Genomic DNA, 27,362 nt, shown 5'->3' on the forward strand with positions numbered 1-27,362 from the left:
TGCTTCCTCGCCGAAGCCCAAAAAAGCTCGCATGAGCAATTCGTGTGTGAAGTGCATGCTGATCGTTTTTTTTTTTATGGTAAAGAAGTGATTCACAAGGAGTTTGTTGCTCGTGGACAGGCTGTCGCAGGTGACTTTTACGCTGGAGTACTTCGCTGCTTGAGGGATCGAGTTCACCGCGTCCGCCCGGCGATCAAGGGCCATTGGATTCTCCACCACGACAATGCGCCCGCTCACACGTCGCGCGCCGCCGCCGAAGTTTTGGTCAACTTCAACGTGACAACACTGCCGCAGCCACCCTAAAGCCCCGACTTGGCTCCAAGTGACTTTTTCCTCTTCCGGCGAATCAAGACAGGCTTAAAAGGGAAGCGATTCGACTCCATCGACGCCACCATCCAGCAGACTTCAACGAGAGCCCTTGACAGCATGACGTTCGAGGCCTTCCAGAAGGGTTACGAACAGTGGGAGATGCGCTGGCAGCGCTCTGTTGATGTTGAAGGATCATATTTTGAAGAATTTTAGTCCGCTGTACTTAAGTGTACAATAAATTTCTAGTTCAGAGTTAAGTCTTGAAACTTTTGAATCACACCCTGTACGTGACACGTGCGACTGCTACGGTCGCAGGTTCGAATCCTGCCTCGGGCATGGATGTGTGTGATGTCCTTAGGTTAGTTAGGTTTAAGTAGTTCTAAGTTCTAGGGGACTGATGACCACAGCTGTTAAGTCCCATAGTGCTCAGAGCCATTTTTTGTACGTGACAAAATGAGAGGTCAGTTAGTGCACAAGATCCTGCACCGGCAGAACTTTCACAGTTATGGGCGGCTATAGAGACAGCATGGCTCATTAAATCTGCAGGGTCTTCCAACGACTTCTTCAGCCTATGCCACGTCGAGTTGATGAATTACGCCGTGCAAATAGAAGTCCGACACAATTTTCGGAGCTATCCCATGACTTTTGTCACCTCAGTGTACAGTCCCGCAGTTCTTGTTGGTAGGTTCAAAAATGGTTCAAATGGCTCTGAGCACTATGGGCCTTAACATCTGTGGTCATCAGTCTCCTAGAACTTAGAACTACTTAAACCTAACTAACCTAAGGACATCACACACATCCATGCTCGAGGCAGGATTCGAACCTCCGACCGTAGCAGTCGCGCGGTTCCGGACTGAAGCGCCTAGAACCGCTCGGCCACCGCGGCCAGCTTGTTGGTAGGACACTGGCGTACGTCTATTTTGTTTTTCTTACCTTCAGTGCCCTAGTCTACACATTAAACAAGCGTTCAGAAATTTCAAGCACGTGAGTGAAGGAAACACTCGCGGGTACGGCTGTGCGTACGCTCCTTTAGGTTATCGATTCGGGGGGCAATTGGGCGGCAGGGTCCCCCGTCGTTTCCCGCCTTATTTCTCCACGGACAGAGAGCGCCGTTTTGGACGTTGCAGCCCTTGCCACGGTGCACGCCATCTACTGTTATTGTCGTAACAGAAATTCGGGACGCCGTTCCCAGCAGATGCGCCCAGAGTTGTGTGCGCTGCGCTTTCTCGCGTCTTTTAGACTTTCTAAGCTGTTCCACTTCGAATGCTCAGGGCTCATCGTACCGAGTGTGCTTTTCTCCCTTGTCTGGAGAATTCAGATTCTGGATGTAAACATTCTCAGATTTTGTCCATTATCTGGGTCTGCCTTCGTCCCCTCACTTAACTAAAATCGTGAAGTTCTCTACGCATTCTTACAGATTCCCTAGCCTGTAGATATCCGTTGGTCTGCTGTGGATAAATACGTGGACCAAGTCGGTATTTGTCACTTGACAGTTATGCATTGCTTCTTTAAAAAGAGGCAGAGATCTGTCAGGGAAATAAGGACCACGTCAGGGTGTCCTTTTCCGCTATCTGTTGACAGATTTGTGTACTCCTAACCAGCATAGTTCTTGTTCAGTAACGAAATCGACGTCCGTCGAGTGTTACCTGTTGACGCTGGGGGTTTGATTTAAAGTTTCACCTTTATAGCGAAACTGAAGACGGTAAAAGCAACATTATAGTGCTTTACATGTTTGCGCAGTCCAATTTTTTAACTGTAACTTATTTGTGGGGAGATACGAGGGTACATTCAGCGTACCCCACATATTAATTTACTTGAAATGAAAAAACGGCTCTGAGCACTATGGAACTTAACATCTGAGGTCATCAGTCCCCTAGAACTTAAAACTCCTTAAACCTAACTAACCTAAGGACATCACACACACCCATGGCCGAGGCAGGACACGAACCTGCGACCATAGCGGTGGCGCGGTTCCAGACTGAAGCGCCTAGAACAGCTCGGCCACACCGGGCGGCACCTACTTGAAATGAAAATGACTGCAAATTCAGACTTCGTATAGAGCGTACCCAACCAATGGCAATAAAGTTCTAGTGCTCCATGGACGACACTGAAATATGAACAATGTGGATTTCGTCAGTCGAAAGATGCGTCGTCGTTCGTTACAAAAATGGTTCAAATGGCTCTGAGCACTATGGGACTTAACTTCTGAGGTCATCAGTCCCCTAGACCTTAGAACTACTTAAACCTAACTAACCTAAGGACATCACACACACCCATGCCCGAGGCAGGATTCGAACCTGCGACCGTAGCGGTCGCGCGGCTCCAGACTGTAGCGCCTAGAACCGCTCAGCCGCTCCGTCCGGCGTTCGTTACAAAAGGGCCGTGTCCAGTGATGTTGAATGCAGAAAGAAAAAAATTACGGAGGCTGTACTAAACACCTTAAGAAATGTCCCGCAGTATTCAATGTGTTCTATCTGGATCTAACTTCAGGGTTAACGAAGAAGAGATATGGTGCTGAATATGAAGGTGAGTAAACCTGATGTTCATGTGCTGATAAGGTGGGGGGCATGCTGTGGTTTCGTGAGTGAGTGAGTACGCCGCAAAATATACGCTCATGATCTGCCAGGTAGTTTCATAACAGCGCACACTCCGCTGCAGAGTGAAAATCTCATTGTGGAAACATTCCCCAGGTTGCGGCTAAGCCATATCTCCGCAGTATCCTTTCTTTCAGGAGCGATAGTTCTGCAAGGTTCGCAGAAGAGCTTCTATGAAGTTTGGAAGGTAGGAGATGAGGTACTGGCAGAATTGAAGCTGTGAGGACGGGTCGTCAGTCGTGCTTGGGTAGCGCAGTTGGTAGAGACTTATCCGCGAAAGGCAAAGGTCCCGAGTTCGAGTCTCGGTCCGGCACACAGTTTTAATCTGCCAGGAAGTTTTATACACTCATGTTCAGGAAAAAAATAGAACGCATTGAACAAGTAGGGATAGGACGTTCATATCCACAGGACATGTACATTAGTATGTTCTACAGAAATGATTAGCACTTCAGTCACCTCGATTCAGCATGTGTCCTGTTGCCTAGTAGACACAAGGACCGCCATGGGTCCTGATAACTTGTTCCATGTGCGATGGCATCGACGCGTATAAGGCGCGAATGGAGTCCTGTGGTATAACCATCCCTGCTGCATTCACCTGGATCCGAAGCCCACCTGCGGTTGTTGGCACTGGGTCACCAGCGCTGCACCCTTCGTTTCACCATACCCCACACATTTTCGACTGGCGACAATTCTGATTATCGACGGGCTAGAGAAAAAGGATGACACCCTGTGACACCAACAAGGCACGTTTTCGAGCAGCAACATGTGGTCGTGCATAGTCTTGCTGAAAAATGGCGTCTGGCGTGTTCGGCAGATAGGGTATGGCTACGGGTCGCAGGATGTCATTCACGTACGTCAGAATGCTCGCAGTGCCCTGGATACACTCCAACTGTGATTTGTGGTTGCACCCAATAGCACCTCACACCGAAAGGTCTGAGTTGCAGTCGTACGTCTTGTGCGAATGCAGTTATAGTCCGTGAGACGAGTGATTGGTACTGACAGTTCCGGCGGGCAGACGGCGCTGTTGCCGAACGTGGCTCACAGCACGCGGCGCCCTGTCTGCTACACGCATTCTCTAGCAGCAGAAATAAATGCGAGACAAAATACAAGTCGTATTGGTACGTGTGAATTTATTTAAAGTTGATGCTTGAAATATATTAACTCGAAAACTTATAAGAGCTATTTAGTACAAGTATCTAAGATGTTGAAACATACCTTTATTGTTATTTGTTAAACTTCACAACTGAAATGAAAACTATTTTCGCAAGTTGTTGAACATTAGCAGTTTTGGTTTCCATTGCTAAGTATTAGCATTATTAATTTGTTCTACTACAAGCTACAGAATAATTGGTCAGTGTATTAAGAGTTATAATCTGAAGAAAGTACTCACAATATGATGATCTGGTTGTAGATCGATAGTAAACTCCCTCCTTACATTCCTGAATAAGTTGTAGTTACTGTAATGGAAAAACACCACTCACATCACTGTCAGAATCTGATTTGACATTGTCTTCCTCAGCACTACTCGAACCATCACTGCTCTCTCCCAGATGTATAATTAAATTTTCGATGCATTCTTCCACAACCCCTTTGGTTTTGGCCGCCTCTCTGATGGCACTTGCAGTGCTGTTTACAATTTTAGCCCACGTCTCGCTTGTCACTTTATTGATAGCTGCTGGAAGGAGAGTTTCCACTTCAGAGATCGTGAATTTTTTATTGTTTGCAGCAATGTAATTTTTTATCTGCGCCCACACTCCTTCAATTGCATTGAAGTGACAGTGGTATGGAGGAAGCCGAACGATTTCATGCCCGTGCCTTTTAGCAATCTCGTCAATTACATATGTTGGAAATTGGGGTTTCTTTTGTGCCACAATTTCGAGCAGTTCCGCCTTCCTTAAATCTTCTCTGAAATCTACTTTTCGCCGTTTCAACCACTCAATGATATCGTCTTTTTTTGTTGCCAAGGTTGGTGCCTTATCGTGAACAACGGAATGATAAGGCGCATTGTCCATAACAATCACTGATGGACTTGTCAGATTCGTCATAAGCGATGTCTCGAACCATTCTTGAAATACTACACTGTTCATTTCTTCATGGTAATCTCCCGTTTTTTTTGACCGAAACATTTTCAAGCAGTTTGGCACAAAACCTTTCGATGTTCCTGCATGTAAGACAATAATACGCCCTCCTTTGCCAACAGGCACTGCCATTGTCCCCTCGGGCGTTCCATCATTCCAGCCTCTACGTAAAGAATGGCTGGCATTGACCCAAGTTTCATCTAACCACACTATACTTTCGAATTCCACACCCATGATCCTGCGCAGAAATCTGCACCGCCATGCAACTACATCTGTCCTTTCCATTAATATTTTGCGTCCGTTAAACAGTGAATAGCTGAAGCCTATGTCTTTCAACACTGTACGCAATGAAAATTTGCTCCCTTTAAAAAGATCGTCTTTCTGAAGCGACACCTGTAATTTAGATAGAGTGGGATGTTCCCTTCTCTTATAATAGCTGTATATATGACGACGAATAGCGTCTTTCTGAAAATCGTCCAAAGCTGTCACCTGCTTATTTCTCGGTCGCTTCTTTCCTGGTGTGTGCAGCTTTGTTGTGATACTCTCGTCACAATCTACACTATACTGTTCTTTCCCTATCTTTACAACAGTGTTCTTACTTATTTGCAATGCTGCTGCAGTTCTCTTCACAACCTGAACAACAGGAATTAAGGGCCCACCTTTGTCCTTTTCTTTCTCAAAGTAATCTCTCACAGAGCACACGAATTCCCGGGCCTGGGTGTGTAGCACACTTTTCTTCCTCCGTTTCACTTCTTGTGTTGGGCTGGTACTAAGACATTGTTTACAGCGAAACATAAACAAAGAAACACTAAAAACAACAAAAACGAAATAAACTGCGAATTCAACTTCAGACAAACGACGAACGACCGCACCGCCTGCACGCGAGACACAGGTAAGCTTCATAAATGCGCGCGACCGGGTTTCACTGCGGCAACGTGGCCCTTGCTACCCGCTCAAAGTCAGGCCGTCATTGGCTGCCTGCCTGCGGTCGCTAGGCAACGGAAAGACGCTACCGAGCTGTCAATACCAAAGACTCGTCTCCCAGACTATAGTGTGATGCTGCTTCCCCCGTCTGCGGCGAACCAAAATGCGGCCTACATTTTTAAATAAACAGAACCTGAATTCATCCGATGGCATTCCTGTCCCCAGTGACGTCGTTCCATACGCCACCGCCGTGTCGGATGTTTCTGAACATTCGTCAAAGGTAGGCGGAGAAGTGAACGACGCGCACGTAACCCACGCAGTAATAAACAGCGACGGACTCTCACCCTTCATACAGTACGATGTGTTCCTTTGTGGTGGCAAAGCCGCGGAGGACGCACATCTGTCCCGAAAAGTCACTCGGATGAGGTGTCGATCTTCTCGGGTGGTTCTCCTGGTGGTGTAACCTGACACACCTCGTCATGTTCTACAGCCTTCCGTGATCCATTCTGCAGACACCCGCTGCAGTGCCGCAATGCCCCACACGAGCAGTTATTTCCCGGGTGGATACATCACATTCTCTCATGCCAATAAGGCCCCCTCTTTCAAACGCACTGATTTGACGGTACGATTCGCGCATACGTCCCGAGGCATCCTGCACGCTGCTCAAGTCACACTGATCCATTACCTTCGGTTTATAATGACAACGAGACGCGCAGGCGCATTTCACTGTCAGGTGGTGTTGCGCCACGATATCGATGTTGATCTTGAATGAGCAGGACGACGGGGATCAAATGTTTATCAGTTCTGCAGGACATACTAACGTACACGTACTGAGAATACGACCGTCCTATCTCTAGTCGTTCATGGTGTTCTGCTTTTTTCTGAACGTGTATTTGTTTCAAAACTATTTTCAGATAAATTGTACAGTGAGCACATAGTCCACTTTTCGTAAGATCTGCTATTCTCACACGAAAATATCTTAGTTCCGCTAAGGAAACAATGTTGATGCTATTCTCTCGGTGATTAATGAAGTAGCGATAAGGCGTCGGTCTTTGCTTCAGGAGCCTCTGGTCACAGACTCTCTATGTGAAAAGAGATTCCAGATCTCTTTAACGAGTCAAGAATTGGGACGAAAATTTAGGCTACTCGTATGTAATCAGCAGACAGACCGTCAGTAAGTCTGATATTCTCGCAGGACATTTCCTTGGTATCCAGATACCAAATTCCGACTAGTGAAGTTTGGTTTTATAAAGTCAACAAACGGTGCGGGACGAAAACTGTGGCTCTGGACATAATTTTGCATATCATTCTGGCGACAAATTGAATTCAATTCGGAACGAGTAAGCTTCTTTGCACAATTATTAATTTTTTAATTAGTCCCAGAATTTATGACGATATTATTATAAGGGTGGACGGGTCTGTGATAAATACCCATCCGCTGAGAGCAGTAATCAGATCTGTAGCGCTTGCCAGTAATGAATCTACACAGATTGGGGGGGGGGGGGGGGGGCGAGGGCGCTGCCAACCTCTGAGATCCACGAATCTCCTCTTGTTTTGTAAAGTCATTCCATTAAACTTCCAGTTGCTGAATGATTATTTAAGCCTGGCTTACCGCACAACTCTACAAGTAGGTAGACTTGTAAAACTTTATTTACGCCAGTTTTCGGAGGCTAGCGAACAAGATTTTACATAATGCAGCGCTTTAGCTGCAGTTTGCGTGCGGCTGGATTTCCCGGGGGTTATGCAACCCGCGACGCCACCACAACGTCTGCAGGGCGACCAATTTACGTCTGCAAGATGGAACGTATCCCCCTCTCTTAGGCGACGTACGTAAAGTCAGAGATAATGAAGAGTGGGAAATGGTGACAATGTGACTGACTGCCACGGTCGACGCAGATTACTTTAAGCCCACAACGATATCTGTAATTGTTTATTTTTAACTACTTATTCAAAAAAATTCACGAAGCTTAACCTACTCAGTCTACCAAAGAAGAACCGCGAGGTCTGGGGCGCCTTGCCACGGTTCGCGCGGCTCTCCTCGTCGGAGGTTCGAATCCTCCCTAGGGCATGGGTGTGTGTGTGTGTGTGTGTGTGTGTGTGTGTGTGTGTGTGTGTGTGATGACCTCAACTGTCTGGTCCCATAGGAATTTACCACCACCACCAAAGAACCACAAAACTCGGCACTGGCTCTTGGAGACCACACTACTGTGTAAAAATTCTCGAAAGGGGCCAAGAAACACATTGTCAACTCAGGTTTTGGTGCCTTCTTGTAGCGTTCTGAGCTGACGGGTACTTTAGGTTCTAAATTATCCAACGCAATGTAGCGTTCGAGTGAGCTCTGAAATAAACGCACACCACTGTGCGAGAGTCATTTCGAAACTAATGTTTCCCACTTATTTTCATGAAAGTTACAAAAGATACAGAAAGCGTAAAAACGCAGTTAAAAGAGCAAGAACCGCGCGACTGCTACGGTCGCAGGTTCGAATCCTGCCTCGGGCATGGATGTGTGTGATGTCCTTAGGCTAGTTAGGTTTAAGTAGTTCTAAGTTCTAGGGTACTTACGACCACAGATGTTAAGTTCCATAGTGCTCAGAGCCAGCCAAAGAGCAAGATTTCAGGTACATACTGTCATGTTTCCACATAGTCACCACTATGCGTTACGCACTTTTTCTAACGGTGAACAAGAGCCCTTGCCGCGCTTCTAAAATGTGAACCAGATAAGGTTAGCCATTCTTTACGGCTACGACAACAGCATCTGAGATTGCAAAATATTGGCCAAGTAATGTACCTTCAATCGGTTCAGAGCTTTGGAAGTATGAAGGGGCTAAACCAGGGTATGCGGTGATAGTGTAGGACAGCCCAGCCTAACTTGGTAATAACTTGCAAAGTCCCAGAACTGTTGTCGAGCCTTCCAAGAAGAAGACTCCTCTGTTGCCAGACTCCGAAAATTCGGGTTTTCAGTTTAGTCAGTGAAGTTTTGTAATTGACAGCTGCTTTAGGTTGCGAGATATCGAAAAGAACCACATCCTGCCTATCCTAGAAGACTGTGCACTCAACTTTGACTGCAGATGGCTCGTTCTCGAAATTCTTCATTGTTGGAAGATTCACAGGTCGCTACTCCAGGCACTGTCTTATGGAGTCCGGCTCACTGGGGCGGCACCATGTCTCATCTTTGGTGACGACAGTGTTTAGAAGATTTTCACGCTCAGCCTATAATTGGTCCAGCCCGTCCAGACAAATTTCCATTCGATAATTTTCTTGGTGTCTTGTAAGCACCCGCGAGATCCATCTCGGACATACTTTGCGATAAACCAGATTACGTTGCATCTTGTCTCAGTCATTACAGCTGACATTAATCTGCGCACATGATTACACCGATCATCACGAACGGGTTCATCGAGACGCTGCTCATTGTGAAAGACGCAGCTGAGCAGGACGTGGTTTCTCATGCACTCCTTTCCACCACTACTGAAACGCAGTACACACTGCATCACATTATTCGCGTATACCATACCGTCTCCATACACGTTTTTGGTAAGCATCCATGTATGTTCATTGTCCCAGTTTGTTCAGCAGAGAGTTTTCTATGACACACCTCTGTTTTATACGCACCTCCATGCCAGGCACCACTTTTGAACGCTCCCCCCTCTGCTGCCTTTTGCCGCACGACAACGAAACCAACAGCACGTCAGTGACAAAATTCAAAAATTAGTCCTACATCAAAATAATACGGCCGAAAACTCAAAGCCAAGAGTAAAAAAATACAAGTCATTTGTTTCGGAATGATTCTCGTATATCTAAGCCCAATTAAGAGCAACAGTTAACCATAGTCTGATCCACGAATGATGGCGGTTCGTGCAGGTCATGACGAGCACGGGGACAACATTATTGGCGGTTCCAAGCGACAGATGAGATACGCGCGTATACATGCTTAGCGCTTGATGAAACCGTGTATCCTGCAAATTATGTCTCTCACTTGCTTGTGTAGAATCTGTCGCTCACAACCTCCATCAGTCATGATTATTCGCAACAAACTGAGTAAAAATTCATTAAATAACTCGTTATTATCGCGTATAATGCCAGCATTGCATACAACATTCGTAACAGAGCGCTCAGTACATTACTGAACGCTCATTGGCTGTCTGAGAACATGTGATGTAGGTGCGCAGAACAAGTCTAAATCCGACCGCCATCGTTCGTGACTCCTACTACAGACTAGCGTTAACATGAATCTTGAAATGTAACCAGCTCTGTGGCTGTATTTCAACATTAGTATTAACGACAGTCTATTTCAGTGTGTTTAATTTCACGCAATTATTTTATGCGTGTACAAGTTAAACAACTATTTCCCAATCAATAATGTATCTTTAAGTGAAGATCTTTGCACAATACTAAACTTGTTCAGCACAAGCTGGATGCTGGCCTGGCTCTGGTGACACTCAGCGTTTACAAAATAACTGTAACAAGTACTGAATGACAACAGTGAATAGCGCTGGACAGAAAACGTTAATGGAAGCTGCCACTTCGATTTTGACACCAGTACAGTTCATACTGCTGCAGTAACTAAATAATTCATTTTTCGGCACAATTCGCACAACAGCTGAAACACAAGACGATACATTAAAGCGTTTCGTATCTGCTTGTCACAGTGATGCAACCACCAGTGTCCACCATTATGCTCGAAATATGATTTGTGTAAACTCCTGCACGCCTAATCTGAATATGGGCCTGAAAGGCCCGAAAGGTAGTGCACGAAAATAAAGAATTAAATCACAAGCGACTGATCGCAGTTATTTTCAGTTTGTTTCATTTAGCAGTCGTAGCACCAAGCGCTGATCATCTTCAATTCTTGCTCTATCTCCAAAGATTTTCCAACAACGTTATCTCATAGAACTTCTACATCACCTGCGAATGGTCTCACAGATTATATGACTATAAGGTTGTTCAGGAATGCTTTCTACGTGTTTTGGTATAAGATCTCCGGCGGGTCGTTACAGGTTACTGTGTTTCGTTTGGTTTCTTGCCTCTTTTACCTGCGTATGTGTATTGCAATGAAAACAGTGCACAACATCGCAAATGTCGACGGTACATGCCGTGAAGCTTGTATGGGAAGAAACGTGTTCCATTCAATCACGGTGCTTCCTGTTGACAACAATAATGGCCTGTTTACATTTCGCCGTGAAGCTTGAATTCACTACTACTCGGTTCTGCCTCGCGTTTGTTTCATCCGAGGATTGTGTTCTATTATGTACCTGTACGTGACTGGATATTAGAATATTCTGTAGGTTTTTGGAGGAGCATAGACATATTAATAACTAGAATACAACGAATTAATGTTCCACAATAATATTTATTAGTTAGCTATTAACCGACTTTCGGCTTATTACGCCATCGTCAATAACTTAATGTTGAACAGATAGTCCACATAGTTTTAGCAAGAATTCATGGCTGTACTAAGAATGCTATACAAAGATGTGTGACATTTTATGACTATATCGATGCAAAACACATGCATGCTGTAATACCTAAAGAGACACCGAACAAATAAATATTACACTACAGTATAATCAAATATAAAAAATATGTGAGTGAATAAAACAGAAATGTTCTACACGTAGGTAATGGCATAGGCTACCATGTCGTGTGGACATACTGGTGAATGTGATGAACACACCGAGTAAAGGGAGGGGAAGAAAAACGTCTATGGAGTGTGGTTGTGGAACAGTTATAATAAGCTTATTAGCTAATGGTGAGAGGAATAATAATTGGCTGCTACTATAATAAGGGCGAGTAATGAAACAGTGTTTGGTCATTAAGCACCCGATCAGGATTCTTTGATTGGTGTTTATTAATGACCAGAATTTCCAGTAATGTTCGTTTTCTCCCTTAAGTTCCTTTATAGAGAACATCAGATTTCACATCATATGAATGAGATTCATTCAGAGAATGTTCAACAACGGTGTAATCTTTCTTTCTCAGTCTCCAAAATCTTTCATGTTCAGTCAATCTAGCGGTCATAAATCGTAATTAATTGTTAATCTGTAACGAATCGCCGGAGACGTAAGTCCCTTATACCACAATAATTAGAAGGTAACCCTGAACAAGCACTGAAAGTATGGCAGTGGAGTTCTTGTTCACCCTACATATAGCGCGTGCTTCTTCTAAGAGTCGTCAGCCGCATTTTGTCTGATGTTTCAAATGGCTCTGAGCACTATGGGACTTAACTTCTAAGGTCATCAGTCCCCTAGAACTGAGAACTACTTAAACCTAACTAACCTAAGGACATCACACACATCCATGCCCGAGGCAGGATTCGAACCTGCGACCGTAGTGGTCGCGTGGTTCCAGACTGTAGCGCCTAGAACCGCTCGGCCACCCCGGCCGGCTAAAGCAGAATTTTATGTGCCCATTGGAAAGAGCGGTTCCAAATCAGTCTATTGCGATATTCAATGTCTATTAACAGGGGCAGTCAAACACGAAGAAAAGACGATAGATACTCCAACACCGACTGACTAGCGATGCTGCATGGCGGTAGCAGTCTGCGCGGCCAGGCAATGCTGTCGCCCCTGCGGTATTCCTTACTCTGTTTACTCTCCCTTTTAATATAATTGAATATTGCGATAAACTGATTTGGAACCACTCTATCGAATAGGTGCGTAAAAGTCCGCTTTAAAAATAGTCTTGTTTACAAGGAAAACTAACCGACGGTTTCCGTCGGCACTGGCCGCCGCATGAAACACGTGATGAGCAGCACTTGTTTGGGCTGACTGCTGCTACAAATTGCGAAAACGAAATTGCAAATATCTGCCGAAACACGAGAGAGAATTTCATCGAAAACAGGAACCACTAAGTGAAAACATAATTATATAAACAAACACTTGTAATTTAATGTCAACATTAGAAGAGAATTGTACGACAATATTGATAAATGACTCTACACCTGGAGTCCAGCGTGCTTATGAAACCTATGTTTCCACCTGTACAGTGGTTACCACTAACACAAACAATAAATGATGAATTTCAACATCAACTAGACGTCTATTGATGCCTTCAGCAGAAGCAAGAATAATTTGCCGCACTGACGTTTAGGAGCTCCTAACCTACGTACAATGGACGTCGAAATAGCAACAACATACCGAGGTGTTTTACGCATGCTGAAGGAGACGCTGCCGTCTTTTTGTGATCAGACAGACCTCTACGTTTGTGCTTTATAATGGATTAGTAACGCTTGGCGTGCGCACAAGAAACAGCAGCGCTGATGCTTCCCAGAAAAATTGGATACGGTGCAATACCTCGTTGGGATTTGTCTCTGTCCTGTGGAAACATTACAGCGTTAGCGCAACTCGATCGATAGCGTTCAGATGGGCAGTTCGTCGTGGTCATGAATGCAACACGTCAGCTCCTCAGTACCTTCCGTTCAGTGCTGACTTGTTATTTCTGGCTGAAGAACGTCCAGAGTTGTCCAGTCTGGACGGAGTCTGAGGCGAGTAGACACAGCTCAGATTCGGAAAGTGAGTACTCACCAGAGTTGGGCTGTCCGTTGCTGTTGGGACGAGCCGAGGGCGCACCGTCTCGAGCCTCCACCTCCAACGCGTAGGCGCCCTGCTTCTCGCGGTCGAACACCACTTTGGTGAACACCTCTCCAGACTGCTCGTTGATCTCGAAGAAACCCTTGCCTTCGTTCCTGGGCGAGTCCACGACGTAGTAGTACACCTGCGAACAGACAGCCGCAATCATTGCACGTCCATGGGATAACTGCGCGAAAAAGTGAATCAGATACGATGTTGCTGAGTAACGGACCAGCCTTCTGCTTGAATGCAGTACTACCTAGTACACAGCACTCAACATGTCATTTTTCAAAAATGTTCAAATGCGTGTGAAATCTTATGGGACTTAACTGCTAAGGTCATCAGTCTCTAAGCTTACACACTACTTAATCTAAATTATCCTAAGGACAAACACACACACACCCATGCCCGAGGGAGGACTCGAACCTCCGCCGGGACCCATGTCATTTTTACCTCGACAAAATCGACAGATGTCAAGGTAATTTCGGAGGTACTACAAGGTAGTGTTATTATGCCGTTAATGTTAGTAATGTACACAGGGCGTAAGAAAAAAAATGTGTCGAATATTTTGACAGGTGGTAAAACACACCGAAGCCAGAAAAACTAGTCCAGTTAATAGGGATGCGGAAACGCACACGTTCCGAGAGGAGGGACTGAAAGAAGTGTAGTTAAGAATAAAAGTCAAATCAAAAACATCTTCAGCTGTCTGTTTTTCAAATTTTATTTTGATTATGAAACCAGTTAAGGTGTTTCACTACGCCAACTGCCGTCCCTCAGAGAGACGCGTATGAAGTATCCGTCCTCAAATGCAATCGGAACAGGGGCCAGTATACAGTAACTGGTATCCGTGGATTACTTTCTTAACAAAGCGATCCCTTCGTTCATCAACTGCACATTGCACTTGAGGTTGGATTCTTCCTGTACGTCGGTTAGGGGGCCTGAAGATGACGTAGTGAAACGCTAATTTGCCGCGGTAACTAAAAAAAATTGAAATATATTACGCTGAAGGTGTTTTTGATTTGACGCTTCATATCGAACAGCCGAACTCCCTCAATCGTCCTGTATAAAGATGGACTTACAGAGACGTGACGTGCAGTTAAAGATGCGATCACAGTCGTTGCATAGACGCTCGGTCAACCTGATCAACAAATTGTTTTTATTTCTTTCTGTTCTACAATATTGTAGAAGTGCATCAATTTGGGAATCAGGTGGTCGGCAGTGAGTTGTGTTGTACTGTAGTGTTTCGTCAACTAAATACACCACATGCCGCTTCTTATCAGTCTTGCAAGTACGATTCGGTTGTATACAGGAAGATTCCAAAGTCAGACACTGCTGCGAAATGCAGGAAAACCTGGAGAAGATCGGAGACTGGTGCAGGGACAGGCAACTGACCCTGAATGTAAATACACAAGCAGGTCAAAAGTATCCGGACGCCCCTTTGTAACGCCAAATTGATCACTAGGTGACACGAGAGGCGGACCCGCCAGTATAAAAGGAGGCGTTGAATATTGTGTTGTCAGTAGAGAAACAGTAATAGCAGGGTGAGTCGGTCATGGCACCTCAGAAACTTCGAACGTAGACTAGTCATCGGACGTCACCTAATTAACAAATCCGTCAGGGAGATTTTAACCCTCCTAAAGCCGCCCAGGTCCACTGTTGGTGATATGATTGTAAAGTGGAAACGCAAAGGAGCGATCACAGTTAAATCAAGACCGGGTAGACTTCACTTACTGTAGGACAGTGACCGCCGAGTACTGCGGAGGGCGGTTGTAAAAAATCGCACGAAACCGGCGGAAGGAATCCCTTGTGAGTTCTGAAGTCCTATGAGCAGTCCAGCTAGTACAATGATGGTGTGCAGGCTGTTAAAAAGACTGGGATACAATGGTCGGGTAGCTCCTGATAACCCGCACATTTCTGTAGTCAGTGCCAAACGATGCTTGAGACGGTGCAAAGAACGACGCCACTGGGCAGAGGACTGGAAAAAGAGTGATTTGGAGTGATGAATCACGCTGTACCCTACGGCGATCCGACGCTAGGGTGTAGTGGAAACAATGAAATACGAAAGAGGTTGTATCACAGTATGGTGGCGTTTTTCATGGTACGGTAGGGTCCCTTTATTGTGCTGATGTAAAGGCTAAATGCGAAGAGATATGAATACAGGTCCCGAGTTCGAGTCTCGGTCCGGCACACAGTTTTAATCTGCCAGGAAGTTTCATATCAGCGCACACTCCGCTGCAAAGTGAAAATCTCATCAGAATGAATACATATTACAGTATAGTGTACTGCGTACTGTAGAGAAGCATTTCGGACACTATGATTGATTGTTATCAGCATGATAATGGACCCTGTCAGAAAGCAGCATCTGTGAGGCAGTTGTTTGCGGACAATAACATTTCTGAAATGGACTGGACTGCCTAAGGTCCCGACCTGAATCCTATGGAGTTACGTCGACTCTCCTCCAGACCCCAGCGTCCAACATCACTAAATTCTCTGGTTTCGGCTCTTGAGGAATAACGGGCTGCCATTCCTCACAGGCATTCAGACACCTCACTAAATGTCCGCAGCTAGGACCAAACCGTCAGAAACGGAAGGAATGGACAAGCGCCACATTAAGCCTGGATACTTTTGACCAGACAGTGCTCCTATATGTGACGTACGACGTATACACAGGCGAAGAGATCCATTCCTACTCGATTACACTGTTGGTGGTAAATCAACAGAAACAACAGTAAAATATCTGGGAGTAACAGCCGGGAACAACCAGAAGTGGAATGACCACTACGATTGACTGTAGGGAAAAGCAGACGCCAGCTTTCAGATTTATTCAAAGTATATTAAGGAAACGTATTTCAACAACAAACGAAGTAACTTACATATCACTCCTTGGACAGATTTTTTCTTTTTTTTCTTTTTTCTTTTTTTTCTTTTTTTGTGTATCGTGAAATCAGTCTGCAACCCTTACTGAAATTGAAATTTGTGGTAAGTTCCTATGAAACCAAACTGCCGAGGTCGTCGGTCCCTAGGCTTACAAACTACTTAATCTAACTTAACTGACTTACGCTAAGGATAACAAACACACCTAAGCCCGAGGGAGGACTCGAACCTACGACTGGGGTAGCCGCGCGAACCGTGGTAAGGCGCCTCAGGCCGCACGGTTACCCAGTGCGGCTGCAACCCTTATTAGCTTGTATTAATAGATTTAGGGACGATCCAGCTGAGAGCGCGTTTTGCCACGGAACCCTCCAGTAGGCTCGAGAGCTCAACAAACTCCGGTGCCAGACGCTACGAGAGAGGTGTGAGTCATAGAAACGCTTACTGTTCCCAGAGAGCACGTTTCAAGAGGAGCTGGGCAACGTATCACATCTGCTGTGAAACGTCCACGACGAGGAAATCAGTTTTCCTTTCCAAGCACCCTTTGTGGAAAGAATATGGAAGGGTGGGGGGCGGGGGGTGAGGGAGTGGAGAATGACAGTGATATCAGGAGTACTCTCACCAGCACACAAGGTGACTTGTCGAGTAGAATAAGACATGAAGAAGAAGTGGGATCGGCGTAACATGGAGCTGCCAAGTCTATCGGAAATTATTTCGATTCATCCTATTTTGTCATATGATGAAAATATTGAATAATCGTGGGTGTTGTGTGATGCAAATATGTGTAGGGTCCAGCAGGTTCAAATGGCTCTGAGCACTATGAGACTTAACTTCGGAGGTCATCAGTCCCCTAGAACTTAGAACTACTTAAACCTAACTAACCTACGGACATGACACACATCCATGCCCAAGGCAGGATTCGAACCTGCGACCGTAGCGGTCGCGCGTTTCCAGACTGTAGCGCCTAGAACCGCTCGAACACTCCGGCTGACGATCCACCAGGAGAAAGCCAGAACGCAGTTTTGGTTTTTCTTTATAGAAAAATCACCGTTGCCGGTTTCGAAATCGATAACGGCGCTGTTTCAGTACAGTATACCGAAACTGTATTGTTGCTGGTTGCTGCTGTACTCTAAAAATATTCTGTTTCGAGGCAGTTCGAAAGAAGTGTGAACGATAGATACTACCCAGGGGAAAATCTGAAAAGAAGAGAATAGAAGCGTTTGAAACATACTGTTACAGGAGGACAGTGGGCTAGTAACGTAAGAAATGATGTCCTTCGCAGATTGGGCGAGCAAAGGAATATGCAGTAAATCACTGACCAGAAGAAGGGTTATGATGATAGGATATGCTTTAAGATATCAGACAATAGCCTCCATCGTGCTAGGGCTGTAGAAGGAAAAAACGGTAGGGAGAAGCAGAGACTGGAATACATCCAACAAATAATCCAGGACGTTGGGGGTAATTGCTATTCTGAGTTGATGAGATTGGCACAGGAAAGGAAGTCGTAGCGGCCAACATTCAGTCAGTCAGAAGACTGATGACAAAAAATCTCGTGTATAGCATTTCCGATCTTATCTCGATTAGATTATTTTTGATGCGAACACGTCCACTCGCTCGTCGATCGAAATACCGTCGTATTTGAATTGCTGATAACCACCGGCTAATAATGCGTAAAAATTTGTTGAGGTCGCAACGTATAGCTCATAACTGTAGATGTACGTCGGGCAGTATCTGTTTCGTGTGTGACGCCGTCGTACCAGTGTTGGTGCATTTGAGTGATTGTTACGAATTAGCTTTGTGTAAAGTTATAAACTGTCTGGCGTAGAATCGCCTTTATCTGGGGCATTGATTCGGATGTCATTGTGAAGAGCTTGCGGACCACTACTAGGACCCAAAGTGAGACGATAAAAATATTAGCCGATGTGTGAATGAAAATGGGTATTAGATTGATAATTACAGAATAACAAAAGAAGTAGTCTCGTATGATTCGTAAATATGCCCGGAATTACAGAAACAGTACGACACAGGGAAACTTGCGTCGAAAGAAAATCAAAACCAATTCTCATATATTCCTCAGTCCAAGTTGCACCTTTTTAATTATGTGACATATTTCGATCTCTTTGGATCAACATTACATATACTAGGGCGCGTCGAAAGGTAATGCCTCCGAATTTTTTTTATGTGAAAACTCTTAAAACTTTTTAAATAAAACAAACGTTATTAAATTCAACACCTTTATTCTTCACGTCCACATATTTACAACAATCTGCCGCCAGAGGGTTCCGAATTGTAGCGTGTAGCATAGCGGTGTGTAACGTAACAATGTCGATGCATGAGAAAGAGCGAACTGTAATCCAGTTTCTAACCGCAGAAGATTTCGTCCACACGTGCAACACCCTCTCCTTACGCACGACAGTGCTAGACCACACACGAAAGCTGCCACACGCGCGACGATCCGATGCCTTGGGCTCGCTGTCATCAGTCATTCTCCATAAAGTCCCCACTTGGCCTCATCCGATTTTCATCTGTTTCCAAAACTTAAAGAACACGTTCGATGGCTTCGCTCTGATAGCGATAAAACGGTACAAACAGCGGTGAGGTTACGGCTCAGTCAACAAGGTCTAATATTCTACACTGGGGGTACCAGTAAGCTGGCCTCTCGTTGGGAGAAAGGTGCTCTTCGTTACGGTGACCAAACTGAGAAATAAATACGTAGACATGAAGAATGAAGACGTAAATCGTTACTTCGTTTGTTTTATCCAAAAAGCTTTAAGAGTTTCCACAGCAAAAATTCGGAGGCATTACTTTTCAGCACGACCTCTTCATTAGTTCGGCCAGCAACCAGTCTTGCCCGTATCACACTCCCACATCAACTCTGATCTGACTTTCTGACAGACAAGACGCACCTACTAAGATCTGAAGATGTTCTACGGAGATCGAAACATATCACGTAACTAAAAATGTGTAACTGAGACTGAAGAATAAATGAGAATTCTTTTAAATATCAGTACAGTTGTTGATTCACTAGGACTAATATGTCGGCTTTTGTAGAATGGAAAAAGCGCAAAAAGCCCTGCGCCGAACGAATGCGAGAACTACGGCAGCCACGAAAAGGAAATGAAAAAACGGTGCGAAGCGATTACACCGCTGGCTCATAGGGCATACAGTCCAAAGTTGTGATTTACCTAGTATAGACATTATACTATTTCGCGTAACCACTGTATTAAGGTGATTGATTATTTCTCACATATTCACACGAAAAAGATTTTATGCCCTTATTTGGACTTTTTCACCAAAAAGCTACGGCGCGAACCCGAACTGCGCACACGGTTTTTTTTTTCATTTGAAATCGCTGAATCTTGTAAAATTTCAGGTTTCATGTGTTAAAAGTGTTCTCGTTGCCCACCTATCCATCGAAACCAATAATCCCGAATACAGCTTTGCCACTGCTCCATTCTATTACTGTCAAATATCGTAGAAAATAAACGCCAGAGCTATTCGTAGCCAAACTGAGGTAAATGAGAGGAAGGAAAAAGCTACAGGCTGCACAATGGGCTCAAATTAAGCAGCCTACACTTCACGAGGTACAAGCTCTGTAATTATCGCTTAATTGGGCGGATTACACGTATCTGTAGCCAATTACGCAGCGCGCCGTTAATTCGGAAGGTGGTGTAATACAGTCTGGACAGAAGAGGTCGTCCTGAACGAGGGTATTCTTGCCGCGCTGGTTTTCTGAAGAGCGCGGGTGGCTAGCTGTGCAGGGCGCAAAGCCGGGTGTTTCGTTTCCTTAATCGCACGCGGTGCGCGTCTGCTTTATTAGTTCGTTATCTGGAGCGCGGCAACTCGTTATTCTGGGGACGTCCAGGGCCCTAACTCAGGCGCAGGTGGTTTTTCCGGCCACCCCAGCCCCTTATCTGCACCGGGAGCCAACCTCTCGCTGGACCCATTCTGCGTGCTGGAAGGGAAGAGGAAATCAGGCAGCTAGCAGCGCTACAACAACTCCGATAACCCTTGTGTTTCTTAAAACGTTCCTATACAGCGGACCTCAAGAATATCTACATCTACATCTACATACATACTCTGCAATCATACGGTGCGTGGCGGAGGGTACCTCGTACCACAACTAGCATCTCTCCCTGTTCCATTCCCAAACAAAACGAGGGAAAAATGACTGCCTATATGCCTCTGTACGAGCCCTAATCTCTCTTATCTTGTGGTCTTTCCGCGAAATATAAGTTGGCGGCAGTAAAATTGTACTGCAGTCAGCTTCAAATGCCGGTTCTCTAAATTTCCTCAGTAGCGCCTCCTTTCCTCTAGAGACTCCCACCCGAGTTCCTGAAGCATTTCCGTAACACTCGCGTGATGATCAAACCTACTAGTAACAAATCTAGCAGCCCGCCTCTGAATTGCTTCTATGTCCTCCCTCAATCCGACCTGCTATGGATCCCAACACTCGAGCAGTACTCAAGAATAGGTCGTATTAGCGTTTTATAAGCGGTCTCCTTTACAGATGAACCACATCTTCCCAAAATTCTACCAATGAACCGAAGACGACTATCCGCCTTCCCCACAACTGCCATTACATGCTTGTCCCACTTCATATCGCTCTGCAATGTTACGCCCAAATATTTAATCGACGTGACTGTGTCAAGCGCTACACTATTAATGGAGTATTCAAACATTACAGGATTCTTTTTCCTATTCATCTGCATTAATTTACATTTATCTATATTTAGAGTTAGCTGCCATTCTTTACACCAATCACAAATCCTGTCCAAGTCATCTTGTATCCTCCTACAGTCACTCAACGACGACACCTTCCCGTACACCACAGAATCATCAGCAAACAGCCGCACATTGCTATCCACCCTATCCAAAAGATCATTTATGTAGATAGAAAACAACAGAGGACCTATAACACTTGCCTGGGGCACTCCAGATGATACCTTCATCTCCGATGAACACTCACCATCGAGGACAACGTACTGGGTTCTATTACTTAAGAAGTTTTCGAGCCATTCACATATTTGGGTACCAATCCCAAATGCTCGTACCTTAGTTAGGAGTCTGCAGTGGGGCACCGAGTCAAACGTTTTCCGGAAGTCAAGGAATATGGCATCCGTCTGACACCCTTCATCCATGGTTCTCAAGATATCATGTGAAAAAAGAGCAAGTTGCGTTTCGAAGGAGCGATGCTTTCTATAGCCGTGCTGATGCATGGACAGCAACTTCTCCCTCCTTTTGCAGAAATCACATACGAAGGGTGTCCAGTAAGTAATGCAAAGCACGTTGATTTCCCACTCTTTTGGCTATAAAACACTATTTTTCAGCATACGCGGTGTGTCTAAAAAGTTCAGTGAATGCTACCAGACAACAAACAAAATAAAAGATACAAATAAATGTTATTTACTGCTCCTAAAAATAGTCACCATCCGCTAAAACTCACTTCTGACAACGTTCGTACAGTTTCGGAAACTATCAGCAAAGACTTCCTGTGGAATCGACCGCAGAACGGCTGTCACACTATCTTTAATGGCATTCACGTCCGCACAACGTTCACCTTTCATGGCCGCCTTCAAGCGGGCAAACAGGAAGAAGTCTGCTGGAGCTAGATCAGGGGAGTACGGAGGGTGTTGAAGAACAGTTACCATCTTCTGCGTGAAGAACTGGCGCACACTGATCGCCCAGTGTGCAGGGGCATGGTCATGGAGCAGCGTCCATTTTCCAGTCCAGTGCAACTTTGGCCGAACCCGCCAGATAAGCTGTAGCAATCGGTTCAAAACGGACTGATAAAATGCAGCATTAATGGTTTGACCTACAGGAACAAATTCCTTGTGGATGATGCCGCTGTTGTCGAAGAAGACGATCAACGTTGTTTTCACCTTGGATTTTTGCAGACGGCTTTTTCTTTTTTTTTTTTTTTTGCGCGAGGAAGACGGTGAAAACAATGACATCGATTGCCGTTTTGATTCCGGATCTAACTGGTAGCACCAGGTCTCATCTTCGGTAACGATAGTGTTCAGAAGCAGTGAATCCTGGTCACACAAGGAAATGGTTCAAATGGCTCTGAGCACTATGGGACTTAACATCTGAGGTCATCAGTCCCCTAGAACTTAGAACTACTTAAACCTAACTAACCTAAGGACATCACACACATCCATGCCCGAGGCAGGATTCGAACCTGCGACCGCTGTGGTCGCGCTGTTCCCGACAGAAGTGCCTAGAACAGCTCGGCCACACTGACCGGCACACATGGAAATGAAATAACCAGCAGTTTCCATCCGTTTTGCTTTCTACTCGTCTGTGAGTCTGTGTGGCACAAATCGGGAGCAGATCTTTCGCTTAGGCCGGTATTACACTACCAAATTTCTTTGTCCAATTTCTTTGTCCAATATCTTTGTCAAAGATATTTGATAGTGTAATAGGGACTTTGTCAAATGTCGTCCAATATTTGATCAAATCTAGGGCCTCGCTGTATATCTGATCAAAGAAACCGCTTGTCTTCTGTTCACTGCAATGTGACATGTTACCACATGGAGCGCTAGCATCGCTGCAGCGTTCTGTCGTCTGTAGTGTTTTTATAACCATTGCCGGTAAACACAATTGGTGTGTGCCGACAACTACAAAATTAATAGAGATGTCTGAAGCTGATGAGGCGCTTTACAACGTGAGGGACCCCGAATACAAAAATAGATGAAGAAGATTGGAGACCTAACCTGACCTAACCTAACCTAACCTAACCTAACCCTCTCCTGCAGCAAGGAATCGGAGTGTTATAGTGAGCCTGTCTTCTGAAGATGTAGCAGTTCTTAAGTGAATATTGTGCTTTGTGATATGAGGATACACTTCATTGAGCACATACAGAAATGTATGCTCATCCATTCTTAATTGATGTACGACTTGACGTCTTCCACTGTAAGCTCACGTAACAAGTTTTGTTGAATGCTTTTATCGTGTCGTCGTAAAACCCACGGCTTCACCCAGATTAGATTAGTTTTTCGTTCCATAGATCCGTGCTGAGGAGATCCTCGTGGATGTGGAACATGTCGATTTTTTTAAGCTGAAATAACAATACTAATAGTATGAATAAATACAATACATCATTTGTTTCTATTAAAAATTTCGCCAATGGAGTAGAAGGAGTTGGCCAGTAGTAAGTCTTTCAGGTTCCTTTTAAACTGATCTTTATTTCTAACTAAATTTTTTATGTTTCCTGGCAAATTATTGAAGATGAGTGTTCCTGAATAGTGGACCCCTTTTTGAACTAAAGTAAGTGCTTTTAAGTCCTTGTGCAGATCATTTTTGTTTCGGTATTGTATGTATGAACTGAGTTGTTTGTTGGAAAAAGAGATATATTATTTACGACAAATTTCATTAAGAAGTAAATATACTGAGAGGCAGTAGTTAGTATACCCAGTTCTTTGAAGAGGTTTCTGCAGGAGGTCCGTGAATTTACTCCACAAATAATACGTATTACACACTTTTGGACCTTGAAAACTTTTGTTTGACTTCAAGATTTACCCCAAAATATTATCCCATATGACATTATGGAATGAAAGTATGCAAGCTTTTTCATTTTTATGTTGCCTATGTCTGCTAACACTCGAATTGCAAATACAGATTTGTTAAGCCCTTTCTGCAGTTCTGTGGTGTGCTCCTCCCAACTGAATTTATCATCAAGTTGTAATCCCAGGACTTTTAAGACTGTCAACCTCGTATGTATGGTTCCATTTTTTCCCCCCACTTCTTTTCCGCATGTGCACACAATGCAATTGGAGTACGTAGAACTGCTGTGGTTAATAAAAAGTTGTTGTCGGCCATCTTGAACTTTGACGAAAAATTTGATGTCAGTGTGATACCCCCTGTAGCGCTACGTCAAAGACATTTGTGAAATATATTGGACGGAATATTGGATCACATCTTTGATCAAATCTTTGACAAAGAAATTTGCTAGTGTAATACCGGCCTTACGCAAATCATCGCGGAGGATGGTGTGCACCGTGTCCTTGCAAATGCCCAATTCCTCCGCAACTAATCCGACAGTCCATCGCCGATCTTGCACCAGCATTTATCACACTTTCTCGATCTTTCCTGGGGTTCTGCTCGTCGATGACCGACCTGAGGACGGGGCGTGAGTCGTGCTTGGGTAGCTCAGATCGTAGAGCACTTGCCCGCGAAATGCAAAGGTCCCAAGTTCGGGTCTCGGTCCGGCACACAGTTTCAATCTGCCAAAGTTTCAGAGCGAATATTTCCGTGGTCCGATAGCGATTCGATCCTAGGACCTCTCGAATTCCAGGCACGCGCTTCACTGCCAGACCTCCACGCCCGACAGCGTGGTAATGAACGGAATTTTATTTGGCGTTGATTTGCTGCTGGTGGCATAAATACACTGATAATCAGAACCTGTCCCAGTGTCGTGGGTTAAAGCTCATCCTCTCCATAAATATCGGCGACCTCCTTAATTCTGTGTAATACCTGCTTTCACACCACCCCGTCAACACCAACACAAAACTGTTCCAGTCACCTACACTACACTACATTTGACGTGCAAATCGTTCGAACTGTGCCTAACACAACGGCTTGTATTAGACCACGGGCCACACGAAAAATGGTATATGTGTCTTAAAAGTGACAGATACAACCCAATCTTGCGGGTACAGTTATGGGGCAAATCAAAAAGTTCTCACAGCCGCCCCCGCCATATTCCAGTCGTCCTTACTTTCTGCCACTGTAGCTCTGTATTTCCTGCACCTCTGTTTTATCGCGTTGTTTCAAAAGCGTAAAATCACAGGGCAGTGTATCTTCCCGGTGTTTTCAAAATTGGTCAATGTATATTGTTATTTGTCGTAATTCTCGTTTTCTGCCAAAAACGCTACAATAAAATGAGAATTTTAGCTGGGCGATACAGGTTCGCAGCACACAGTAATTAAATGAATTAGCGCAATTAGCAACTGCGCAATTATCCCAGCAGTACCTCATTTTCTGGCTGCACGCTGAGCCAACCCCCCCCCCCCCAAACAGGGAAAAAAATCACGCACCTGGTGCTGCTCTTGTATGTACTGTATCAGCTTTCTGATGAATACACTAAACTTCCGGAAGGCATCACATTACTCGTGTAACACGCTAAATCATGAGCTACACTCAACCTCACTAGACACCATGTCACCTATCAATGACGCATATCTCTGTCTTATTATGTATACATTAACACTTTTCCTAACAACAAAGTTATGAAATTTGTACGAGAATTCCAAGGTGCGGTCTAACGATTGACTTAGGCCGGAAGTTAGTTACGGTGAAATAAATAATTCATCCAGAAAACCATCATGGACCATATAAAATTCTTTAGTATTAATGAATAGCTTCAAAAAACTACAGAACCAGTCAATACCTTGTGATACTACAAGCGTCGACACTCTTGTTCCATTATAATCGACGTATCAATACAATATTACGTACTGATACCGATCGGAAATATAGTATCAAACATAGCATGGAACGTCCCTATAGGCATTCATTTATCGGGTTCCGTAGGACCATGCGAGCCAAAGCTAGTTGGTCACAGAAGGAGGCAATACATAGTTTCCAGGATAACGATTAAAAAATGTATAAACAAAAGAACTAAACAATCAATAAAATACCGAAAGAATTGTGAGAGAGTACAGGAATAAATGACCTTTTACAGAGAAAACTTCTCAACTACAGCGAGGAAGTACTGCACAGAGTAGAACGAATGTGCCTTATGGGAACACACATTAATTTGAATAGCACAGGTTTACACTCAGTTTCTTCACCTCTGCTGTAATCCTAATGAAAATGAAACTTGCTGAGTAGAGCAAACATTAAGGAGCAAGCATTAAGGAATTTCCATTACGTATATTGCGAGCACGCAGAAGTGGCATGGACTCGACTAATGTCTGAAATAGTGCTGGAGGGAATAATCGAGTAATAGAATCACTCCCTCCGTGAGTGATGGACTGACTCACTACCCTATCCTAAAACAGTTAATGCAAATTTCAATCGGTTAAAGTCCGCAGCTCGTGGTCGTGCGGTATCGTTCTCGCTTCCCACGCCCGGGTTCCCGGGTTCGATTCCCGGCGGGGTCAGGGATTTTCTCTGCCTCGTGATGACTGGGTGTTGTGCGATGTCCTTAGGTTAGTTAGGTTTAAGTAGTTCTAAGTTCTAGGGGACTGATGACCATAGATGTTAAGTCCCATAGTGCTCAGAGCCATTTGAGCCATTTTTGAAGCGGAAAAGAAACTGGTATAGACATGCCTATTCAAATACAAATGGTTCAATTGGCTCTGAGCACTATGGGACTAAACTGCGTGGCCATCTCCGACATCGCTGCGGCCGGAAAAAGATCCTGCAAGGACGGGATCTACGACGGCTGAAGAGAATCGTTCAACGTGACACAAGTGCTACCCTTCCGCAAACTGCTGCAGATTTCAATGCTATACCAAGTGTCAGCGTGCGAACCATTCAACGAAACGTCATCGATATGGGCTTTCGGAGCCGAAGGCCCACTCACGTGCCCTTGATGACTGCACGACACAAAGCTTTCCGCCTCGCCTGCGCCCGGCAGCACCAACATCGGACTGTTGATGACTGGAAACATGTTACCTTGTCGGATGAGTCTCGTTTTAAATTGTATCGAACGGATGGACGTGTACCGGTACGGAGACAACCTCAAGAATCCATGGACCCTGCATGTCAGCAGGGGACTGTTCAATGTGGTAGAGGCTCTGTAATGGTGTGGGGCGTATGCAGTTGGAGTGATACGGGAACCCTGATACGTCTAGATACGATTCTTGACAGGTGACACATACGTAAGCTTCCTGTCTGATCACCTGCATCCATTCATGTCTATTGTGCATACCGACGGACTTTGGCAATTCCAGTAAGACAATGCGACACCCCACACGTGCACAATTGCTACAGAGTGGCTCCACGAACACTCTTCTGAGTTTAAACACTTCGGCTAGCCACTAAACTCCCCAGACATGATCATTATTGAG

At 44.8% G+C, this 27,362-nt stretch overlaps 1 protein-coding gene across 1 annotated transcript in view; it reads right to left on the reverse strand.

The window, feature by feature from the left end:
- LOC124798817 (neural-cadherin-like) overlaps positions 1-27,362 on the reverse strand; it is an 858,611-nt gene that overhangs the window by 132,332 nt on the left and 698,917 nt on the right. The window contains exon 15 of the mRNA XM_047262347.1: positions 13,429-13,618. Within this exon, the coding sequence (XP_047118303.1) occupies positions 13,429-13,618 (190 nt within the window). The remainder of the gene's footprint in view (positions 1-13,428; positions 13,619-27,362) is intronic.

The sequence above is a fragment of the Schistocerca piceifrons genome, chromosome 5 (genome assembly GCF_021461385.2).
Source record: "Schistocerca piceifrons isolate TAMUIC-IGC-003096 chromosome 5, iqSchPice1.1, whole genome shotgun sequence".
NCBI lineage: Eukaryota > Metazoa > Arthropoda > Insecta > Orthoptera > Acrididae > Schistocerca > Schistocerca piceifrons.